The 22,297-nt window shown below is 54.4% G+C and overlaps 7 protein-coding genes across 7 annotated transcripts; 1 reads left to right on the top strand and 6 right to left on the bottom strand.

Annotated features, from left to right (window-relative positions):
- Positions 1-4,701: 4,701 nt before the first annotated feature.
- Positions 4,702-5,859, bottom strand: CKM354_000458100 (uncharacterized protein; the record flags this gene model as incomplete). The annotated part of the gene is made up of 2 exons (XM_044799821.1): positions 4,702-5,352; positions 5,779-5,859. 2 exons carry the CDS (start codon positions 5,857-5,859, stop codon positions 4,702-4,704), a joined length of 732 nt encoding a protein of 243 aa, XP_044655756.1.
- A 4,426-nt stretch (positions 5,860-10,285) lies between these two features.
- Positions 10,286-11,751, bottom strand: CKM354_000458000 (uncharacterized protein; the record flags this gene model as incomplete). Its single annotated transcript, XM_044799820.1, has 2 exons — positions 10,286-10,342; positions 10,396-11,751. 2 exons carry the CDS (start codon positions 11,749-11,751, stop codon positions 10,286-10,288), a joined length of 1,413 nt encoding a protein of 470 aa, XP_044655755.1.
- Positions 11,752-12,209: 458 nt separating this feature from the next.
- On the top strand, positions 12,210-12,981 carry CKM354_000457900 (uncharacterized protein; the record flags this gene model as incomplete). The annotated part of the gene is made up of 2 exons (XM_044799819.1): positions 12,210-12,349; positions 12,405-12,981. The coding sequence occupies 2 exons, from the start codon at positions 12,210-12,212 to the stop codon at positions 12,979-12,981; spliced, it is 717 nt and encodes a 238-aa protein (XP_044655754.1).
- Positions 12,982-13,275: 294 nt separating this feature from the next.
- On the bottom strand, positions 13,276-14,833 carry CKM354_000457800 (uncharacterized protein; the record flags this gene model as incomplete). The annotated part of the gene is made up of 2 exons (XM_044799818.1): positions 13,276-14,225; positions 14,275-14,833. The coding sequence occupies 2 exons, from the start codon at positions 14,831-14,833 to the stop codon at positions 13,276-13,278; spliced, it is 1,509 nt and encodes a 502-aa protein (XP_044655753.1).
- A 267-nt stretch (positions 14,834-15,100) lies between these two features.
- Positions 15,101-16,807, bottom strand: CKM354_000457700 (uncharacterized protein; the record flags this gene model as incomplete). Its single annotated transcript, XM_044799817.1, has 3 exons — positions 15,101-15,486; positions 15,535-16,391; positions 16,437-16,807. The coding sequence occupies 3 exons, from the start codon at positions 16,805-16,807 to the stop codon at positions 15,101-15,103; spliced, it is 1,614 nt and encodes a 537-aa protein (XP_044655752.1).
- A 766-nt stretch (positions 16,808-17,573) lies between these two features.
- Positions 17,574-19,121, bottom strand: CKM354_000457600 (uncharacterized protein; the record flags this gene model as incomplete). The annotated part of the gene is made up of 1 exon (XM_044799816.1): positions 17,574-19,121. The coding sequence occupies one exon, from the start codon at positions 19,119-19,121 to the stop codon at positions 17,574-17,576; it is 1,548 nt and encodes a 515-aa protein (XP_044655751.1).
- A 1,392-nt stretch (positions 19,122-20,513) lies between these two features.
- Positions 20,514-21,991, bottom strand: CKM354_000457500 (uncharacterized protein; the record flags this gene model as incomplete). The annotated part of the gene is made up of 2 exons (XM_044799815.1): positions 20,514-21,608; positions 21,692-21,991. 2 exons carry the CDS (start codon positions 21,989-21,991, stop codon positions 20,514-20,516), a joined length of 1,395 nt encoding a protein of 464 aa, XP_044655750.1.
- Positions 21,992-22,297: the final 306 nt, after the last annotated feature.

Raw genomic sequence — 22,297 nt, 5'->3', positions numbered from 1 at the left:
TCTGAGGGAAGCAATACACGCTTTTCGGGCTGGTCTCCCGTCTAGCAAGCCTCCTCTTTGCCGACAATACTGGAATTGCATGAACATCGCCGTATCTCGCTTTTCCGGACTCACAGTGGGCCTACTGATGCAAATTTCGAGCTCCAGGGTGCTCGAGAAGATGTGCACTCTGCACAGCGACTCCAAGGACACTTCGTTATCTGGCTTACCTGGCCATGTCGCTTGGGATGAATCATCATAAGCCTTGAGAGACTTCTCGCAGGCTGCAGGCGCGCCGCATCGTGTTAATCTTGACGGCTTCTAGGTCACATGGACGAAACTGCTGCATCTCATCGCTTTGTCCCTTGTCCTCATCTAGAGGAGCCTGGTCTCGGATCCAGAAGTCTGGTTCAGACTTTTCTTGTGCGTCGGTACGTCAAATCTATGCAGGCTCATCGCCGTCATGAGAAGTTCATACATCTCTGCAGAGCTTTGGATCTGGCCCAGAAAGCTCAAGCGGTCAAGATTGATACACCGATCCGAATGATCAGCTGGTCAGCGGAGCACTCTTCGACTGAGGCTCAGATAGCTCTGGGTTGTTCTTTTGCAGCTATGCAACAAGCGAGCGCCTGTGTAGACAGATTTTCTGGGCTATTGGCGAAAGCACCTCCACGATATGCTGCCCGTATGCATGCTCTGGGAGAATTGCCGCGAAATTTGTCCTCCGTGGTGCAGCCGCAGTACCCAGCATTCTCAGTTCTGAGATCGTGGAGAGAAGAGCTGCATGAGGACATGGCTCAGCTTGGCGCAAGACGACGGCCGTGTCTATCATCCAAGACGATGAAGACGTATCGGTTCCGGCAGTGCCTCTACAATATGGTGCTAAACGCCTGCAAGAGCGACTCGTCTTCCCAACAAGATTCGGGAAAGATGCAGCAATCAACGTGATGGCAACGGCTCGCCATTCGTTCTCTCTTCAACAATGCCGCGAAGTTGTGGCACATTGTCTTCTGGTTGTCATCAACGCTGTGTGACCCACTTCATGGCAAGGCGTTGCACTTCGTAAAGGCAGTCGTCGTGGTTCAACAAACCCGCTTGGACGCTTTGTATCTGTTCCAATCGCCATTCTCGGGCCGGGATCACATCATGAAGGCATGTCCGAATCTGCCACGCAGGATTGTGCTCACCTCTTGTCAAGCTGTCCGTATTGGCAGCACATCCTTGCTCTTCTGTTCGCCGGCTATTGTACACCCCTTGTCGGATAAGGCTGGCACCTGTCATCATGTGGTCATTCACACGCTGCGGGATCGTCGCGAACGAGGGAGTCTCGACCACGGTGGAACTGCCGCAAATACTTTTTTGTGGTCTGCCGACATGGGATCGACAAACCCTCTTGATTCGTCCTTTGGATACCGCACATCACGACCTCAGAGGGCAATCTGGTAGCATCCCCGGCTGCAATCTGTCGTAAAAGACCCATCTACCTGGTGATGAGTCTCATCGTCTTGCTGCGCGCCAGGCTTTCGACGCCTTCAATCGCTGATATGAGTGCCGTCTGTGGTAGCACTTTGAGGTTGCCCTCCACCGCTCATGAGACGCAAGTCCCAGTAGCCGCCATTGAGGGCCTCGACAGAGGCCACGATACTCAGATTCGTGACCTTTTGGCATTGGCCGTGGCCGTTTGGGCATGCCATCTTCGTGGACGATGACTGTCCTGCTGTCGTTGTCCACGATGCCTCCAATGCCTCAGATTTTTCGCACCTGGTGCAATTTTGGTGTTGCCTCAAGAGGAAAGCGCCATTTGCAAGGTGCGCATCGGTACTGTCCCCATCTGCAGCATCGCCAGACACTAGGCCGAGGAAGCCTCTGATATTTGTGGCAGCGGCCGTAGCCATATGGATGCGCAAACATTGTGGCCAATGATTCTCGTGCTGCCATTGTCCGCTTAGCCTTTCATTCAGTCGGCTCCTGTTACTTCCTCCGGCCTTGTTATTGCTCTCAAGGAGTGGGGGTCCCCCCGTAGGTCGCGCATTGGCACCGGTACCACCTGCGGCGCTGCCAGAAGCTACGCTGCGGAAGGCTCTCATCGATGTTGTATTCACCGTGGATGAGACCAAACTTGAACGCATCCATCGTGTGGATAATCACCCTATTGTCGATATCCACTGAGTCTTCGACACCTCCGATGGCTACTACCTGCGCCCACGCATGTAATGCTCTTAAGCGGATGCCCTGTCCATACGGTGCCAACTAGGATAGCCTACCCGCGGCGCTTTAAAAGGCTATGACGCGCAGGCAAGCCATCTTCATCACTGTGTCCGGCCATATCCATATGCGTACGCCATCGTCGGGTTGGTGATCATCACCATGCGGTTGTGTTTCTCTGCCGAGCTTTTGTCGCTCCTCTCCGCCTCTTAATGTCTCCTTCAACCGGGCTATTGCTAGGCAGCGCGTCGCTCGTGGGACCTGTGCTTCCCGTCAGGAGAAGCGCTGGGGAAGTCTGTGATCGCCGTGGCCATGCTCATAGTCTCGGTGGCACCCGGATTGTGGTATTGCTTTCAATGGGCGTGTCCCGTTCGTGGGACGTGGCATCGCCGTCCGAAGACAGGATGCTGAAGTCGGTGATCGCCGTGCTTGCAGCCATAGTCTCGGAGACAGGCGTTGTGGTATTGCGATCGATGGGCGTGCCCTGTTCGTGGGACGTGGAGCCGCCGTCCGAAGACAGGGCGGTCCATTCGGTATTCGTTATGGCTGCGGGCGTGGACGTACGAGGTCTCGGTGGCGCTGTGTTTCGGCGATCATCGTAGCCGTGGGCGTAACCGCACGAGGTATCGGCGAGGGTGGAAGTCGTGCATGATTGCTGCCGTGAGCCTGGCTCTACGAGGACTGTACCGGTCGAAGTCGTCGATCGCTATGGCTTTGCGCGCCGCTGTAAGAGGTCTCGGTGATGCTGAAAGCCGCCCATGGTTGCTTTGTGAGTGCAGCCCTACAAGGTCTGTGGCGGCGGAAGCCGTCGATTTTTATGGCTATGCGTATGGCTCGATGAGGTTTCGGTGGTGAAAGCCGTCCACGGACGCTCACGATGAGTGCGGTCCTGTAGGGTCTGTGGCGATGGAAGCCGTTGATCGTTACGCCAGTGTACGAGGCTGCACGAGGTCTCTGTGCCGATGGAAATCGTGAGTTGTCCTGGCTATGGACGCAGCGCCACCACATCTCGGTGGTGGTGGAAGTCGTTCATCGTGATGGCTATGCGCGCAGCGCTACGATGTCTCGATGGTGGTGGTCGTCGTCGCTCGTACTGCCTGTGTGTGCGGCCGTACGAGGTCTCGGTGACTGTCGAAGTCGGCGATCGTTATGGCTACGGACGCAGCGCTGCGAGGCCTAGGTGGTGGTGGACGTCGTACATCATCGCGGTCGTGAGTGCGGCCGTCAGAGGGTCTCTTTTGCGGCGGAGATGGTCGAACGGCGTAACCATGATCGTGGCCGCACGGTGTCTCCTTGACCGTGAGATTCATCGACCGGTATGGCTGTAGGCGAGGCTGTACGAGGTTTCTGTGATGGCTGCAGTCCTCCCCATTGCTGCCGTGAGCGCGGCTGTACCATATTTCTGCGGCCGTGGTAGTGATCGTTCGGCGTGGCCGTGGTCGTGGCTGTACCGGAGTACGATGGCGGTGGCATTCGTTGATCAGCGGAGCCGTGGTCGTGACTGGATGAGGTTTCGTGATAGTGGAAGCCATCCATCGCCGTGGCGGTGGGCTTGGGCGTACGGGGTTGCGGCGACGGCGGCGATCGAGATGAAGGTCGTGGAGGCGCGCTCCCATTGTCCGCATTGCTCGAATGCTCTCATCGTCCATGGTATGGACGAGCTGGATTCAGTCGTCGAACATGGTGCACATTCCGCTGTTGCGGTGCGCTGCGCAATCAGCGCCTACAGACTTACAAACCCGTGTAACCCAAGCGGCCTGTCTTTCAATCGACAGAATGGTGGAAGAGCGACAAACATTTCTCCTCTCCTATGGCTACTGCTACAGCGATATGCTGCTGGCGCTGCCTTGCCCGTCCCTCGCTGCGAACGAAGGCATGGGCGAAGCGAAAGCGTTTCATCATCAGGGCTACGCGCAGCGCATACGAACATGACTCTCCTCGAGACTCAATACACGGGTTAAATTAGCACAGGTGGACTGCCTAGCTGCTATTGCAGTAGTACATCAGAGCGCTCGTGGTCTCATTAGGCCTGCTCGGCCGCGCTGGTTAGTTCTCCAAGCTACCATGGAGATCGACCTGTCGAATCGTGGTCGAAGCAAATGCACGCGAACAACAGAGCTACGAGGGAGAGCTGGAAATGCTTCCCAAGTGACATTGATACATCGACCGCTTCGCGTATGCGGATCACGGAGCTTCAATGGCAGCTATTCATCGGGTCGCGCATGATTGAAATATGTTCACTTCCTGCGCTAGTAGTTTCTCGTACGGACTACAAACATCACGATCGGCTGCGAAATTGGACATGTCAGCACGACCAACCACACCAGATCGGAGATGGGGCACAGTCAATCGCGATGCTTTCGACTCAATACGTTACGGGAAGAGCGCTACCCGCAACGATGAATGCCACTCGCAACGGTATCCTTTGGCCCCATGCGAATCCCTCTCCCATTTATTCACTGCTTATGCGCCTGCTCTAGGCCATGCTGCGGCGCCTTCTCTGCTCCGTCTTGCCATTTAGCGCGTCCAACCTCTTCCTTCGTCCAGAGCAGCGATAGCAGCCTGAACTTTCCGCTCCATGGCTTGGAAACCCTCACCTTGCTTGTCCATGGCTTTGATGTCTACCCATTGCTTGATCGCGGGCTTGTGAGCTTGATCCACTTTCTTGGCCTTCACGTGCTCGGAAAGCTGGGCCCTCAGCTGCCTCTCAGAGGCCTTTCTGCTGCCTGAGAGAATCTGGCCATCTTGGAAGACCTGCTGGTTCTTGAAGACGTAATTCCACACATCCACTTTCCGTCCCCAGTCTACTAGCTGCGTACCGAAAGCCTCTTCCATGACCCACAGGCAAAGCTTCATCTCCTCATTCCACTGGAGTCTGTGCTCTTCCGACTTTGCAACCTTACGAGAAGGAGCTAAAGCTGCTGATGCAGTTGTACTGCGTTCCAGGCGCGCGGCTCCCTCTCTTGTCCTGTCGCTGCCAATGCTAGACGGCTCCGTTGGTGGTCCCACCTCAGAGCTTGTCGCGTGGGTTGTCGATCCCAACTGTGCTTCCTCTTCTCCTTCCTCTTGCCCAATGGCACGACCCTTTGCCCTTGTCTTTCTTCCGGCTTGCCTTTGGCTGGGTGTTGTTCGGCTTTTCGGAGTTCGGAGGGATGTTGGTAGAAGAAGCTGCTGGAGAAGTCGCCTCAATCACTGCGCTGTCGGTGGACGTTTCGTGATCTCCTCCAGAGCTGCCCGGTTGTAAATGCTCGCGTGCTTGCTGGTCTGAGCTCGAAGTAGTTGTCGTTCCTTTGTCGACATGGAGGTAGACGATGGCGTTGCCAATTTTCAGCGGAATATTAGCTGGATTTGGGTAGAGCTCGTCAAGTGGATGCGTTCGTCTCCGACAGTCTCTCGATGCTTCGAAATAATCCTCTGGATCTGACTCTAACTCTAACTCTGGCTTTGACTTTGGCTTCAATCTCGATCCTGGTGCTGGATCCTTATGCCAGGTGATCTGAGAGATTCGCTCTGCACCAAACGCCGCACGCAGATGCTCATGCAGTTCAGCCACAGGTCCATCGTGTCCAGAAGTATCCGTGTGTCCCCACGGACCCATTGTGTTGCGAGACCGGTCTTGCACTCGTAGAAAGAGTACTCGTAAATCGGCCCTTTCGTTCTCCAAGGGGCAGCCATTGCCCAAACTGTACCGCTCTGCGCCTCGCAATGTCGATGGTACGGTGATGAAGGTGTGTTCGATGCGAATCCACGCCTCTTGTATGCTCAGCGGCCTCGTTTGCTGTCGCCGCCCCCTCAATTGTCTGTCTGAGTCAGTCCCCCGTACCAAACTCTTCCGAAACGTCCGATTGATCAGACCGCGCGATCGTGAGGTGGTGGTGTGTTCGTGTGCGTTCGAGGGTCTTCGAAATGCGGTCACGCAGTGGGATCGTTTCAAGGGCGCACGCGGCGTGGTCGTTGCGAATTCGAGGATGGAACTGGAATCTACCGCGAAAGCATCAGAAAGCCTGCGCCGTACCCTTGTTGATGCAACGGCGGAGCTGGATCAGTAGATCTGATGTCAAGCGGAATAGAGCGATGGACTGCTTTCGCGCCGTTGTCCCCTGAATGATCGGTTCGAGGACGAGTTTGGCGTGGTCATTGCAGATTCGAGGGCGGTGTTGAAAAGCTACTGCGCCAGCACTGGAGCGTCTGCGCTGTGTACTTGATGCAATGCGCTGCACTGCAATCTACTGAGCCGGCACAGATTGAGAAGAGCTGTACAGGCCCACCGCCGCTGGGATTTCGTCGTCACTGAGTGCTCCCTCTATGTGCTCGCCACACTGTTGACGGAGTTCATGGTTTCTGTGGGTGGCATTAATTGGTGTTTGGTGCCATCTCGCTGTCCTTGGAGGCGTTCAGAAGCCTGTGGACTCAGCAGCACTGCTACATAATGCTCTAGAGCGCGTAGCCCTGCCTCAGTGTCTATCCCTCATCGTGCTGGCCATGTTATTACTGCCCCTAAGCGCAAATTCCGTCGTCAAGTAGCAGTGGATCATCTTGCGAGGAACGTTGTAGAAATGAGAATGCCACGGTGGAGTGAAGCATTGCATGGCGGGCGCAGTGTTGCCCTGCTGAAGCTGCCTCCGCCGAGCTTGACGGCTCATCACGACCATCACGACGCCAGCCCCAACACCCTGTATCTCGACAACCAATTAATCAAAACACTCCATATTTCGAGCGGAGCCTGAGGTGGACCTAGATCGCAATATCCTGGCATCAAAACAAGTCTAGGTGGTCTGCTGCGGAAGATGTACGATCGTAGCGCTGGGCTGGATTTGAGGTATATATTTGGGCTCAAAAAGATCCTCTTTGTCAGCTAACATACCGTGTAGGACCAATCACTCCTTGCCTCTGCCATTGCCAGCCGCTTGCCTGCTGCTCGCCTATATAGTCTAGATAGTCTATATAGCCTCGGGGGAGCTCGCTAACATCACTGTGTAGAACACATCAAAGCGCAAGTCGCATAAACTCATTTTTTTGCTGGTTCACGGTTCAATTCTGGGTGGTGTTTCAAATCCAGGGGTTCGAACGCGACATCTTTTTGCCTCGACCGCCATTGCAACACAACACAGACCTCTGAACGTACAAACACAATTTGAGGGGCATCAGAAAAGTCTCGCCACCTTCCTCGTATGCTCAATGTATTTTTACAATGTGTTTTGGTGGTGTGGCGAAACTGTCGGGCTGGACGCTGGCGTTGCAATGGAATTTGTGACCACCGACTTGCGCCAAGCCTCCATTCTGGCACACCCCTACGATGACAAAGGCACATTGAACGCGAAGAGTAGGTAAGGCACCGTTCCTTGATGTAGCAACTCCGCATAGGGGGGAGCGACCGCGGCAAGGGATCGTCAGATCAATCGCTACATGCACACCGCAGCCTGGCCGAGCGACGAGAAACAGGACTGGCGCGCAGCGGTCTGGCAGAACTTGGCTATCTACTTGGATACTTGCGGAGAGAAGAGGACGTTCGAGTTCGATCCTGCTCCATCTGTGCTGACTCCAACCACGACGAGAATAGACCACCACGATGCAGACAGGTATCACCGCAGCCCTTTTGCACTTCCAGCGAAACGAGCCATGCAACTCGACCCAGCCGCCAACACCGCGACCGGAATCGCACGGCACGCTGAGCTCACGAGGAACCCGACAACGACGACAATAGTTCACGCTCGTCCACCATCAGACACTCCGCCGTCCATACGGACATCCCCACCGAAACGATCGCTAGAAACCTGCGCGTAAAGCGAATTACGACCACGAGCGCCCTCCCGAGCCAAAACGACCGAGACTCCAGGCTGTCTGGCATTGGCCACTTCTATTGGGAGGCACACAACACCAAGGATGCGCGAGGCAAGATGGTGGAGACAAATTGCAAGACGACAGCGCTCGGACGGCCTCCAAAGACTTGACAGATGCAAGATCTCACGCATGGCACACTCTTCGTCAAAGGACTCCATGCCGCATGAAAGGGCTGCTGAAGATCACCAGGTTATTCCTGTTGGTCATGGCATGGCCCTCTGCAAGGCACCAAAAGCATTTACAACGACGAGGCACAAAAGCAGCACATGGGCGAGGGCACAGGTCAGCTGGGGTTAACGAGAAGCAAAGCACTGCACGAGCAGTAGTCTCTCACCACTGACATGCTTGTCCGAGCGCTTGCGCTTTGGCCACATCAGACGTCGTCCGCGAATGCGAGGATGACCAAATGTGCCCCTTAGATGCAGACTGGCTGTGACCGCGAGCTCTGTCAACTGTGCATCAACCATGCTCACGACCGAGCTGACTGAGTAGCAGGGTCTTAGCACTGATTTGTTGAAGCAGCGAGCAGAACCACACAAGCGTACGACCCCCCTCCACGCCTCTCGCTGGTTCGCCGGAAGCATTGTCGTCATGCACACAATTGTACAGGAAAGTTCCGCAAGCGCAATCACACCAGATTTGCGGTGACCGCATGGACAGTGGAGAAAAGCAATTTTAAATGACGAGCAACAGTTGCGCAGGTATTCATACAGCGGCCACGGGGCCAATACATCATCGCTATCAGACAGGTGCCGAGCGGCTTGTATCCTTCGACACCATAGTACGGGGCCTACGCCTGCTCAAGGCTACGTAGCTACGGATACAGATACACAGGAAGACGGGACACTGATTCATTCAGTGTGTTGCGATCAACGCACCGACATAGTACGGCAAGCCCAGAAGAAGAAGAGGGCGCAACAACAGAAGAGCGTGGCAGTCGCGAGAGGGTTCTGTATATCGAAAGAGCGGACACAGGCATTTGTCTCCCTGACTGGTAGCCGTGCCACGTGGCACAGCCACACAGTGTCTTCTACACAAAATCAGAAATAGGTCAAACGATGGACCAGTGCTGCCTAATGTGATCTGGATACCAATGAGAACAGCCACCAAACACTGCTGGAATCTATCAATCGTGATCCCAGACCGCTCGCTGAGCTCAAGAGCTTTCCATTGCACAGGCTTCTAACTACACGTCAGGCTCGAGCATCCTCAGCAATAAGCATGTTCACGATGAAGCAAAACACAAAGCATGATCGAGAAGATTCAGACCTTTGTTCACGTGAAGTGGACGTCACATAGCGTTGTGGTTCAAACGCACCACGTTTCCTCATTCTAGGACACGCAAAATATCACGCATGCGTACCCTTCCGTCGCATCTCAGGGGCAGAAACTCACAGAAGCAGCGGAGGTGAATGATCTTTTCACTCAATGGCGACCTTATGCCGCGTCGTATGAAGTACATCTCCAGCTCTGCCAGCAGTGATTTGCATCATTTGCGACACAGCCAAGAATTGTGGCCCATATGACCCTGAAAAGAGAAAAACTGCTACACATGTTGAGTCACCGCTTATCGTTGTCCTTCGTGGTCAGGTCTATAGTCGCGCGGGAAATATCCAAGAGAAGTAATAATGAGGTATGGTATGGCACCGAGAGTTGCAGTCTGTGTGAAGCAGAGTATCTGATTGTCTCAGTTCGAATGACTAAGATATGTTCAGACAACGATGATCAGATGGCAATGTTGTGGAACAGCAAACAGAGTGCAGCGAAAATAGTTGAAGGGACTGCCACCCAGCATGTCTTCGGCGTTCTGACCCTACTGGACATGAGTCCAGCCATCAAAGAATGACGAGAAGAGCAAAACCGAGCGCAGCGCGGAATTAACGGATGGACTTTCGCCTAGTCTTTGCTCAGCATTGTCACACCATGCTGGACATGAGCTTCTGTTATCAGACACACATCACTGGCATTTCCGAACGAGATCAGGATGGGCACAACCACGACTTCGCGGGCAGACTGCAAAATGCCAATATGCATTACAGTGCCTCAATACAGTTTCACTTCTATTGCTGAAGTGCTGCTGCACGCCCAAACACCTTCTATCGCAATAGAATAAACCTCCAACGCAGCCCGATCAGTCCAAGCCCATTCCACACATTCCGGGCAGATCCGGACTCGTCAGCAGCGAGTCCCATCCTTTCTTGGAGGACGTCGATTGCAGGTGATCGAGACAAGCACCATGCGCGCTGTCCGGCTGCGGCTGCTAGTCGTACTGGAATAGCACGCTGATGCTCTCTCCGTGGTGTACTCGCCGAATTGCCTGCGAGTCATGTCAGTTGTAGCGGCTGCAAAACCACAATGAAAGCAACTTACCTCAGCAAAAACACCCGCCACTTCCAGGACCTCCAGTTTCCTGGCATCCTGTGGTCGTCCGTACTGCACAGCAAGTTCTTCGATCCTCCGCACATGCTCCTCCTGAGGCACTGTGTTCGTCACAATGACCTTGTCAAGACCAGAGTGAAAGATTCTATCAACACCATCGCCACTGAGCACACCGTGCGTGACCAGGGCGAAGACCTTGCTCGCACCCTGCTTTTTCAGCAGCTTCGCGGCACGGGTGATGGTATTTGAGGTGTCTGCCAAATCATCGACCAAAATGCACACCCGGTCCTTGACTTTGCCGACAAGCAAAAGTGCCGAGTGTTGATGCGGCTCGGTCGAGCTGGGCACATGTGGGCTGCGGCGCTCCTTGTGAATGAGGGCAAAGTCCATTCCGAGGCTGTCAGCGATCGATGTCGCTCGCTTCGCACCACCCGCATCTGGCGAGACGATGACACAGTCATCCACACCCCCATGCTGTGGCAGAATTTGGTGGGTAATGTAGCGACGAAGCAAGTGTCGGCCGTAGAGATTGTCGACAGGAATATCGAAGAATCCTTGATACTGAGGGTCGTGGAGATCCATAGTGATGACATGGTCGGCACCAGCACATGTCAAGAGATCTGCAATAAGAGTGCCTGCCTGGGCGACCCATTGCTTGTATCCTCTCTGAGGCTTGAAGTCTGGCGGCTGTGCTCCGCTGCTGCCCTCCCTGTTGAAGGAGGGCGCAGAAGTGACAGGCGAAGAGGTGATGCCATTCGTGCCAAAATGGCCTCCAGCGCTCGTGGGAGCAGAGTGGTTGGACGTCTCGCTCTGATTGCTCTCCAGCGTGTCCTTCCTCCGTGGTAGATGCAGCTCTCCATTCAACTTCAGGCCGTTGAGCTGTCTCTCCAACCGCTCGTCACGTGGACGTTGGCCGGGTCCTGGTGTCGTGGGTCGGGACTCGAAGGTGTACTTTCCGCTGTCGGTCTTGGTGGGCATCCTCGCGAGCGGAGCACCGACTTTGTTGTATGGTAGGTCGCTCTGTCGGCTGTATGGGAAGAGCGGAAGCACAGCTGTCACGCGCTTGGCCGATGCGGTCTTGCAAGCAGATATGGTGATGAGCAGCTCCATGAGACCATCATTCAGACTCGTAGCTCCCTTGTGATCCGGGCTCGGGGCGCGCGAGCACGCCGTCTGGACGATAAAGACATCTTTTCCTCGCACACTCTCACCAACTTCCACGCGAGTCTCGCCAACGCTGAATTTGGACAGCTCGATGTTGGCCGGCGGGATGCCGAGGTGGGTGCAGATGCCGTCGACGAGCTGCGGGTGGGAGGAGCCCGAGAACAGGAGGATATTGCGGACCATGGTGAGTTCTGGTGCTCCTCAGGGCACTCAATACTCCAGTCGGCGAGGTCGAGGTCGGCAGTCGAGGGGTGGAGAAGTGGTTGCTATTGCTGTTGGACTCGGTCGCGTGCTGGACCAGCAGCTTGCGATCTGGGCGATTGATTGCCCGCTTTCACGTGGTGAGGGTGCGCTGGTCAAGCTCAGCTTGCTCGCGGGAGCGTCGCGGCGGACCGGCGGGAGGGCAGTCGGGCGCTGTCGTCGTCGTCGCGGTGGGCATGGTGAATAATCGCAAAAGCTCTGTCGCCGGCCCGCTTGGAGTGACGAAACTTTTCGGCAGTCCCTGCGCTGATCGGCATTGATGGTGGACGCGCCGATCTTCACATGCGCACCTCGCTCCGCACGTGGCGTCCTCGCCAGCACATCACGCTGCGTCGTAGCACGGTGCCTGTATCTCGCCACATATACTTCCTCGACTGAACATGGCAGCCATCAGAGCAGAGGCCGCCCGAGGATCAACAGAGGCAACCATCCGCGATGCCATGACCCCCATGAGCGAAGCCCCGGTCGTGCCCGTCCTGCTGCTGGGAGATTCCGGGGTCGGCAAATCCACCTTCATCTCGTAGGTATATCCTGCCTGTGCGTCGCATTGCACTCTCCTCGACTGACCGAGCAAGACGTCTCACAAAGGGCCATGCCTATCGAGGACCGCTTCCGCAGCTGCGTGACCTCGACCAGCCCTTCGCCTTCCACATCCGCATGTACAACAGGCCTTATCGATTCGAGTTCTATGACACCGCATCACCAGAGAACTACACCCTGCTTCGACCAGCCATGATCATCCTTTGCTACTCTATCGCTGACCCCAAAACACTGACATCCCTGCACACCACCTGGAAGCACCAAGTGGAAACGCATTTCAATTACGACGAGTCCTTGCCCGTGGCCGTTCTTGGATTGAAACGAGATGTACGCAGCCAGGATGATTACGGAGGCACGGTCCGCAAAGCTGCTACGAGCGATGAAGATGACGAAGTCGATGGCGATGCTGCCCTACTAAACGGACGCACATTCGTCTACCCCCAAGAAGCATTACGCATCGCACAAGAGATGCGCTGTGACATGTACGCCGAATGCTCTGCACTGACTGGAGAGCTCTGTGAGGCCGCAATTGAAGACATCAGCAAGAGAGCCGCACGGACGACTACTGCCAAAGGTGCCAAAACAGAAAGCCCCAACTGTGTCATTCTCTGAACTACTAGAGCAGCTGTGCAGCCAGGGACCGTGATTCGACGCTTCACATCGCTACAGCTTGCTGGAAGAATTGTGTTGTTACCATACTTGTCGCACTTTCCGCCCAACCTTCAAGGATGCGGGCATCATGAGGAACAGAAGCATTCAAACGCCTCTTCTTTGTTGGCCTATTCCTGGCGATTTGGCCAAAAGGTGGCCTCAGCTCTGCAAGTCCCCACCCATCCTATCGCTGAACAAACGCCAAAAGATATTCCGAACTCCGCACTGTTCCTAAAACAAACACGCAAGCACTTCTCAGATCGCCCTTGCAGCTTCTCCACTAATCGCCGACTCGTCCTCCTCAGCTCGCTGCTTGCCTCGCCCGATTCCGCCCTCGCCAACTCCCATTCGCTTGGCCACATATTGCTGAGCCACAACGCCGACGGCCGTCGACAGAAGCTCTTCCATCCACTCCGCAACCCACTCACGAGGATCAACGCCTCCCGACTGAATGATCTCAAGGATGCTGTCTGGCAGAGCGCCTTCCACTGTGGGTTCTGCATCAAGCCATTCAGCCCACTTTTGAGGGAATGGCTGCGACAGTCCGCGGAAAGAAATGCTGTGCAGAGGATCGTGGAGGTAGATCGCAAAGACAACAACGTCGTTGCTTTCACTTGGAGTGGCCACACCTGCTTCTTGTGCCTTCGCAGCAGACTGCGAGTCCTCCGCGAACAAGTCCTTCTCCACGGCGTAGCTGACGGCTTGGATTGCGAGGAAAATGTCGCTCGATCTCACGGGATTGGACTCAGACAAGGTCTCGGTCGCTCGCTTCGCAGCTTCTTCAACACCTCCCTTGGTGTCAAAGAACTCCTTGGCGTAGCTCTCAGCTTGCACACGAGCCAGTCGAGTACCCTCTTTCAAACCAGGGACGGTTCCCAAACTGCGTTTTCGCCCTTCTTCCCGCCACCAAGGACCGTCTGACCACGCAGCTGTGCCTGTGCCAAGCACGCTGCCTCGGTAGCCCTGCAGATCAGAAGAGCTTCGGCCTCTCGATTCAGTCCCACGTTGAATGACGAGCAGATCACCGCCCTCGACCTGGCTCATAACACGGGAGAAAGTATTGTATATCAGTGGATCCAGGGAAGGATAATTGAGGATGTCGTGAGTGGTGTGGATTTGCAAGCGTTCATGGGCAGATATGGGCGGGGCGATATGTGAGATGATTGACGTAAAGGACGAGAGACCCTTTGATCGCAGATCGGTGCCTGTCAATTGTCAGCACATATTGAACATCAACGTACCTACTTCGTATACCGAGATGTTGCAAGTTCTCCAAGTTGGCGTTCTGCCGAATCTGTGTCACCCATTTCTGTGCTTCTTCGTTCGTCTGAATGTTCTTTGCCAACGTCTCAGCCTGCTTCACGGCAGCACTGGCGATACTGCCCCAACTTCCCCACCATCCTCCTCCCTGCTGCGCCTTGGCTTCTTCGGCTTGCGGTGTTTGCGCAGTATGGAAGCTGCGGCTGCCCTCGCCCGAAGCTCTCGCCTGTGTCTGGCTCACTCGTGCGCGGTCTTCACTGCTGTTTCGCTCGCTGCTTCCCTGCGATGTCGTAGCAGGAGTGTATTCTGCCGTACGCTTAGGACTCTTATTCGTCGCGCTGGTAGTGCTGGAGCTCAATCGAGGAGTGGCGGGTCGGGATGTGGCTGGCTTGGCCTTGACAAGGTCCTCCAGGCCGGCCAACGCATCTTCGTCGTCGGTGTTGGCTTTGGCAGCGGCGCCCTTCTTGGTTGCGGTCGGCTTAGAGGTGGCAGCTAGTTGGTCTCCCAGCGAGTCAAGCTCGGCCAGCAGGTCCTCGTCGGCCTGGCGAGGCATGTCGCGGGAAGGTTTGCGGCGCGTCGTGGTTGGTATTGGGTGGGATTACAGTGTGGGAGTGGCGACGCAGATGAGGCGGAAGTCAGACAGTGCCAATTCGTTACGAAGATACGGAGACGAGGACTATGTAGAGGATGAGGAGGAGCTCACCTCGTGGACATGCTCTGGCCAGCTCGTCGTCATGCTGGAGCTCGGTCGTTCCTGAGGCTTGGCGTGCAGCTTCTCCGACACACAGCAACAACACAACATCACCCGGCACGACGTGAACTACACCGACTTCTCCGTCTCCACGTCTTTGCTACTGATTGTTTCCTCCATTTCTTGCACGACGACTCCGTCTGTCACGCGGTCCAGACGAACACCACCGCTGGCAGGTCCGTGAAAGTGCTTCCTCCCAGTTGTGAGCCACGTTACGAGGGCGATCAGCATAACTGCTCCCACCGCCGCCGAGGTATAGTTCATGTTCTGACTGGTCACGGGCTTCACCGTGGGCAGGTTGAATGTAATTGTCGCGAACATCAAGAACAGCACGCCCAGGACATTGAATGGAATGCTCCAACGTCCCAAGCTGTAGAGACCACCAATCTCCCACACCGGCTCAGATGTGAACAGTGAGAGCAGGCGCGCAATTAACGGTAGAGCGTACGAGACATCTGCACATGTGTCAGTCATTGCCACACAGCGTTGTCTGGACCACTTACAAAATCCTTCCGTGGAGATCTGAATGACTGTTGAAAAGCCCGTCGGTCCACCAAACTGAATGGCGATCAAGATCATTTGAAATAGCGCCGCACAGCAAAGTGCGTTGACCGGCATTCGTGTCCTGGGCTCGATTCTGCTCAAGAACTTGGAGAACGGCAGTCCGGAATCGCGAGCAAACGCGTAGATTGATCTTCCACCTTGTGCTGTCAACCCGATTGATGGAGCAAGACCGATGACAACAATGACTGCCGACATTCCTATTGCTCCAGCTCGGTTTGTGGCATGCCGCCAGATCTCGATCATGGGAACGCCTGTCGGTGTACTGGCAATTGCAGCAATGTCCTCACTCATCGCGAAAGCGGCGGCGATCAGGAAGATGAAGCCTGTGACGAAGCCGATGTACACTGGCATGACAATCGCTCGTGGTGCTTGTCTCCTTGCATCTTTGATCTCCTCGGTCATCCGAGTTGCGCTGTCGTAGCAACACATACCGTACGCAGCCTGGAGAACACCGAGCAGTGCACTATACGCAGATGGCCATCCTGTAAGATTCACAAAGTCTGTGAAGACGAAGCTGGCCGATCGCCGATCGTCATTCATGGCTGTCATCGCAACGACCACGACCACGAAAAAGGACATGTTCAGCACCAGGAAGAACTGGGATCCTTTGTCGAACACCTTTGAGGCAAACATGTTCACGACCAACGCAGCAAGCGCTATAGCCCATCCGACCAGGACGTGGTGCCAGTCCTTGATGACAAAGTCAGGATTGCTCAGGTTTCCCAGTCCAAGTAGGAAGTTGCCCGTGACAGTATGGCTCGTGGCTCCCATTGCCAAGACACCAATTTGGAGAAACCTGAAAGCATGAGCGCACGCATATCAGAGGCCTCGATGCGCTTACCATCCACACAGATAACTCATGCCTCTCCTCAACTTCCTCGGAGCAAATACCGCGACATAGCTATACTGTCCTCCAACAACAGGATAAGCGCTGCACATCTCTGCAAGGCTGTAGGCAACGAAAAGGGTCGCGATACAAATTCCAATCCACGACCAGATCATCACTGGAGCTCCTCCGGACTGCACGCCGACGGTAAGAACCCCAGCGAGGGCCGTCCATGATGTGACCACGGCAAAAGAAAATGCGACGATGCCTGCGAGTGAGAAGTTGCGCTTGAACTGCGGAGTGTAGCCCAGCTCCGCAAGCACATCGTCTTCCGCGATGTCACGTCTGTCCGACGAAGGAGTGATGTCTCCTTGTAACTTGTCCATGGTGTGGCGGGTCTGAGTTGCGTTTTTGGAAGTACTGTCAACTCGATCCCGAAGCTCCCAAAACGCATTTGCTCGAAAAGCGGCATACCACACATGGCACACGCGCACAAGATCTTGGCCGTTGTCATTCGCCTAGATTACAGTTATGATAAGGTATGTTCGTTCGAGTGGGGGCACTTTGGTCATGCATTGTGATAGGCTCTTTACATTGCAGCTATAGTACGTCCGCGGATCTTGGCGTGTCGTGCAGATCTGCGGAGAGTGCATTCGTGCCACAGTGGTCGTCCAATCCTCGAAAGTTCCTGCTCCACATGCAGTTGAAAGACCATGCAATAAGAAGGTCCTTCCGACTGATATGAGAATAGCTTGGCTTCCGTCGCGGGGTTCGACAACACGTGTGACTAATCACGATACTAGGGAAAGAGAAGTGGAGAATAGATAGGCCTACAGACGCGCGATCGATAGTCGGTCGGCCCTCCGAGCACGATGTGAATAATGGCAACCACAAATTTTTCCATGCAGAATTGACATATTGTTGGACACGACAAGACCCTTATGAACATATTGCAGGCACGTTGATGGCAAAATTTGGGCCTTTATCACAACGAACGCGTTGATTAGCACGAGTCACCAAGCTGGCAGTCCGGCAGCTGCACTGACCACTTAGCTAACATCTATCAAGCGCATACATGAATTTCTCGTTCCGGTCACACCCAGAGCGTACACCGAAAGCTACTGTATCGACTTGCCCACCAGCCTGTGTCCATCACATCAGGAGTGGCCTCTCACACAGCGTCTGGACATCAATCTCCAGCCGCACTCTTGATCTCCATCGCCCTTCGCGCGATTTCCTCTCCTCCATTCTCCTCTGAGCTCGCACCCAGTTACTCATATGCTCCTGATCTTTGTAACTCAACCAGTGGTTGCTCCGTTGCCAGTTCGACAGGCCTGGAATGGTAGATTGCTCGGCCCAACGCCTTGCTGCCCGCACAACAGCTGGGTCGTAATGCTTCTCATGTGCATAATCAGCTCCGTAATGTGGGTTATGATCGCCAAGTTGAAGTAATCGAAGCATTTGCTGGAAGGTCGCCTCATGGTGAGTTGGCCACACGATGGCGTTTGGGAGATGTATCCATGGCTCCAATCTCTCAATCTCGTTGAACGACTCAGTGGCCAGGTCTTGCAGTTCGTCTCGCAATGCTCGGACCTCAAGTGCTCTTGGCTCGTCCCTCATCATGCACGCCAGATCGTGCGCATCCTTCAAGAGGCTATCGACACCGTCTGAAAGCCGATTTTCAGGATGAGCAAGAACATTACGAATCGCCCGCATGTTGGTTATCGTTGCCTCAACGAAACCAGGCACTCGAGTGCACAAGTCATTCCACCGACCCTTGAATTCCGGATACAAGAAGGACCGAAGGCTCCAACTGAAGTCATACATACTCCCAAATGCTTGCTTCAACTCCGAGAATCCAAATCGAACGCTATCACGGCCGAGAGGGTAATTGTACATTTCTTGACCTGGCCAGTACCTCTCGAGTCCGTGCCAGAAGGCCTTGTGCGCAATTGAGTATGCTGCTCTCAAGAGCCGGAGTTGGTGCTCGAAGGGAATTGAGATGCGCGAGCTCGGCCTTTTGGAGAAATTGTCGTGACATCGCGTTCGGTCTTGTATGTCTGCCACAACTTGCACGTGCCGACCAGATCGAAAGTCTTTGCAGATTTCGCAGTGACAAGATTCTCGATAGTTTCCGCGGTCGCCTTCGGAGGGATTGTAGTACACAAGGGATATCGAAGTCTCGTCGGCCCATGCATGATCATCCTCTGTCAAGTTATGTGTCCTTCCCTTCAGTTCCTCTGGAGAAAACCAAAGTTGATCGGGAGTCGTATCGATCATTGTCGATTCGACATCAGCATGTCGCTCTGGAGAGGCCAGTCTGCCTGCCCTGCTCAACGTTGACTTCGTTGGACGCATGTAACTCGCTTCATTCAGACTCGAGTCCACTATGAGCTTGCCTTGTGTATCGCGAATCGAAATCGATGTTACAAGAATTGATGATTTCCTCTCGTGTGTCTGTTTCAGCAGTGTGGACTTCGTGGGCTGCAGGTATGACTTCAAGGGTCTCTTGAGTTCTTCGGCATGTAGATGTTTCAATTGCTGGATCTCTATGTCCTTGCTTGCGAGCTGCTTTTGGAGAACATCGAGCTCGTGTTCATGTTGTAGTGTCTGCGCAGCTAAGTCATCTTGAAGGTTTGCGACTTCCATGTGCAACTCTCGGATCTTCGCCCGTGACACAGGAGTGAGGTATTTCGGCATGTTGACAAGGAGATTTTGGTAAATGCTGCGAATGGTTGTGTAGCAGGGCTTGCAGACGTTCAGTGTTCTTGACTGAGGATGCTGGAGTATTTTCATGAGAGGAATAGGTAGGCAGAGTTGACGCCTTTTGTGCAAAAGAAAAGGCTGGCTCGGAGTTGGTGAATCGTGCCATAGTGAACAGGCCGCACAAAGCGGCCCGCAGAGGACATTCACTTTCCGCCATGGTTGTTGAGATGTACCATAGACAAGCACTTTGATCGTGAGATGCTCCGAAAGTCCCTGTAGACGAATTTCCAGGGACGCAGTGTGCGGTGACCGTGCCGATGTAGTATATAGCCTTTGTTCATGTAGGGGATACGTCGTAATATACGGGGGTTGCAATGTCGACTAGGAGACACGACGGCTGTGAAAGGTACCAGAAGTCAGCGAGATGAGCTGGATGTAGATTGAGGGAACAATAGACCTTGTCGATGTATCCCATTGCGTCGAATGCTGGTGGTGGAATTGGCAGCCACGTTCGCGTGTAAACAGCTTCGTGGGCATTGAATATATGGATAAAAGTGCTCGCCTTGCTGGATGCCTAAAGAATGAGAGAGCAGAAAGTTATTTCCGCAAGTGCCTTCTTGAATACCGGATGCATGCCTTCTGCTTGCCAAATCGCAGCGAAGCTGTCGCTGAAAGGGAAGGCGCGTCTGCTTAGCGGAGACAAACGAGCACACGTGTCTCCCTCTGAGACAACCCACATTGCAACAAGATTCTTTGTTCTCGACGCCAGACAACAATCTTGTGTTTATTGTCTCCAACAAAGCTTGCACTATTCCGAGACACGCGTTTGAACTGTCCGTTGTTGAAGGCGTGATCTGCTGCAGAACTGCATACTAGTCTCGCACAGCAAGATGAAATGGAAAAAAGGGCACTGGGCGGTGACACGTCCAGATCATGAGTATTGATTTTTTTTTTTTTGATCTCTCACTACGTTATCATTGAGTGCGTTGTCTCAGCAGTTTTGGAGATCACTCGGTCAGTCTCTGAATAGATTATGTCGAGCACACACAGTGTCTCAGCATATTGAACGAGAAGTAGACTGCATCCTACGCAAAAGGAGAAAGTCGCGCGGAAGTATCTGAATAAGACGGCTGGGGCAAGGACGAGTGTTTGAACGCAAGTTTGAGCTCATGACAGAAGCGTGTGTTGATTTTTCTATGTAACAACTTCCAATAAACGAGTGTGAGAACCATGTCTACTCAAGCGGGCCATCAAAGGAAAAAACACATCCAGTGTGTGCAAGCAAGAGAATCTCCTCACCAACCCCTTGAAGCGCAATCTCCAATCGCACTCTCCAGCTGCACTCTCGTCACCACCCTCTCCAACCACACCCTCGCCACTCAATTCTCAAACAGCAGGCACATTCACCCCACGACACCCATTGGGCAACTCCTTGTACCCCTCACTCTTCATCTTCCAATCCACCTCATTGACCCTCCACCACTGCGCCGGAGTCAACACCCTCGTATCCATCCACCACTCCCACAGAGGCGACCACCTAGCGCCGACTCTCAAGACACCCGAAGCAGGAGAGAAGTGAGATAGAGTCTGACCATCCCTCACGAAAGTATTCGTGACCTTCTTGAGCGCCGCGGTCTTCGGTCGGCCCTGGGGATCTGTGTCGGCAGCTTGGATCTCGCGTGCCAAGTCAGTCAGCCACTGCGGGATCGGGCGAGCACCAACGTAGGGGGTCATGTCTCGGTGGAGAGAGACCTGTCTCGTGGTGGGAGGAACACCGGAAGCAGCCTGAGGAGGGGCGGCGTTGGAAGTGCTTGCCGAGGGAAGTCCAGGATTGGCAGACGCTTGAGCTTGGATGGAGCTCAATGAGGTAGATGGACCAGGTGTGGCGGTGTCTTGGAGTGGTGCAGCGTTTGATGCGTTCGGAGGAAGAGGCTGAGGAGGTGCTGAGGCCGGAGGAGATGTGGCGGCTTGAGAGGATGCGGCGCCTTCAGGAGACGCTGAGGCCGGAGGAGATAAAGCGGCTTCAGAAGATGCAACAGCTTCAGGAGATGCAACAGCTTCAGGAGATGCAACAGCTTCAGGAGATGCAACAGCTTCAGAAGATCCAGCGGCTTCAGGAGGTGCGAAAGCTGACAAAGTTGTGAAGAACTCCATTGGAGTTGCGAAGAGTGCTTTATGAGCTGCGGAAGCTTGAGGTGCTGCTGGGACTCGAGTGGCAATTGGGGGAGTAGAAGGGCCAGGCAAACCCGTTCTCAAATTGCCCAGCGCCGACAGCCACACTTGTGGTTCCTCAGGGACTAGCTTGGCCTTCTTTGAACGGCGCTCGATTTCGAAGCCCTCATTAGGTTCGAGTCCATTGGAGCCTTGCGGAGAGGTCGCGAATGCCGAGTCTTGCCTACGCTTTTGCTCACCCTTCATGGTCGGTGGCTCGGAAGCAATGAAGTCGTCGAGGCCCATGTCGATGTCTTTGTCACCAGGCGTCTGGCTGGGCTCTCGAGTTTCTTGAATTGGAGCAGTGAGTTTGTCGACGATTGTGGATGGAAAGAGTTGCTAGGTCCAGCTACTACTGGGGTTTCAGCACGAGCAGAAGTCGGCAGTCGGGGCTGAAAGCCGTTGCTGGGTCCGGGCGCCGCTGAAGTGGGAGCGCGAGGAAGTGTCGGCAACGTTGGACGAAAGCCGTTGAAGTTGTTTGACGCGCGTGGATTGTCGAAGGGCAGAATAGTGTCGCCACCATCGTCGTTTGGCGTTAGAGTGACAAACTCGACAGGTCTGCCGTTCTGACGCTGTGCTTCGCCAGTGTGGAGTCCGCGCAGGAAAGCCTCGCGCTGTATCTGCTCGATCTTTTCTCTCGGTGTGAGTCCCATGGTGTCGCCGGTGTGTATGAGCAGTGAGCCAATTGACAATGTTTGAGCGTTGGTGCAAAGCCGCCTTGTACTGGTAGTTGGTGAAAGTGCAATGGCTCGAGCGAAACAAGAGAGTTGTTTATGATACCCAGGTGTGGATCTCAGCAGCTCGTTCACTCCGTGACCCACTCATTGTGGCCAGTGATGCGGCGTTGGTGACTGCATGTGCCTGTGCATGTGATCAACGCTGTGCTTGGCGCCAGTGTGAGTGAATGAACAACGTTGCCTGCCTGTGACTCGAGGCCGTTGGCAGTGGTTGCATGCCTG

Source organism: Cercospora kikuchii (assembly GCF_019650295.1).
Source record: "Cercospora kikuchii DNA, contig_00003, whole genome shotgun sequence".
In the NCBI taxonomy this organism is placed as follows: Eukaryota; Fungi; Ascomycota; class Dothideomycetes; order Mycosphaerellales; family Mycosphaerellaceae; genus Cercospora; species Cercospora kikuchii.
This window is presented reverse-complemented; position numbering and strand designations above follow the sequence as displayed.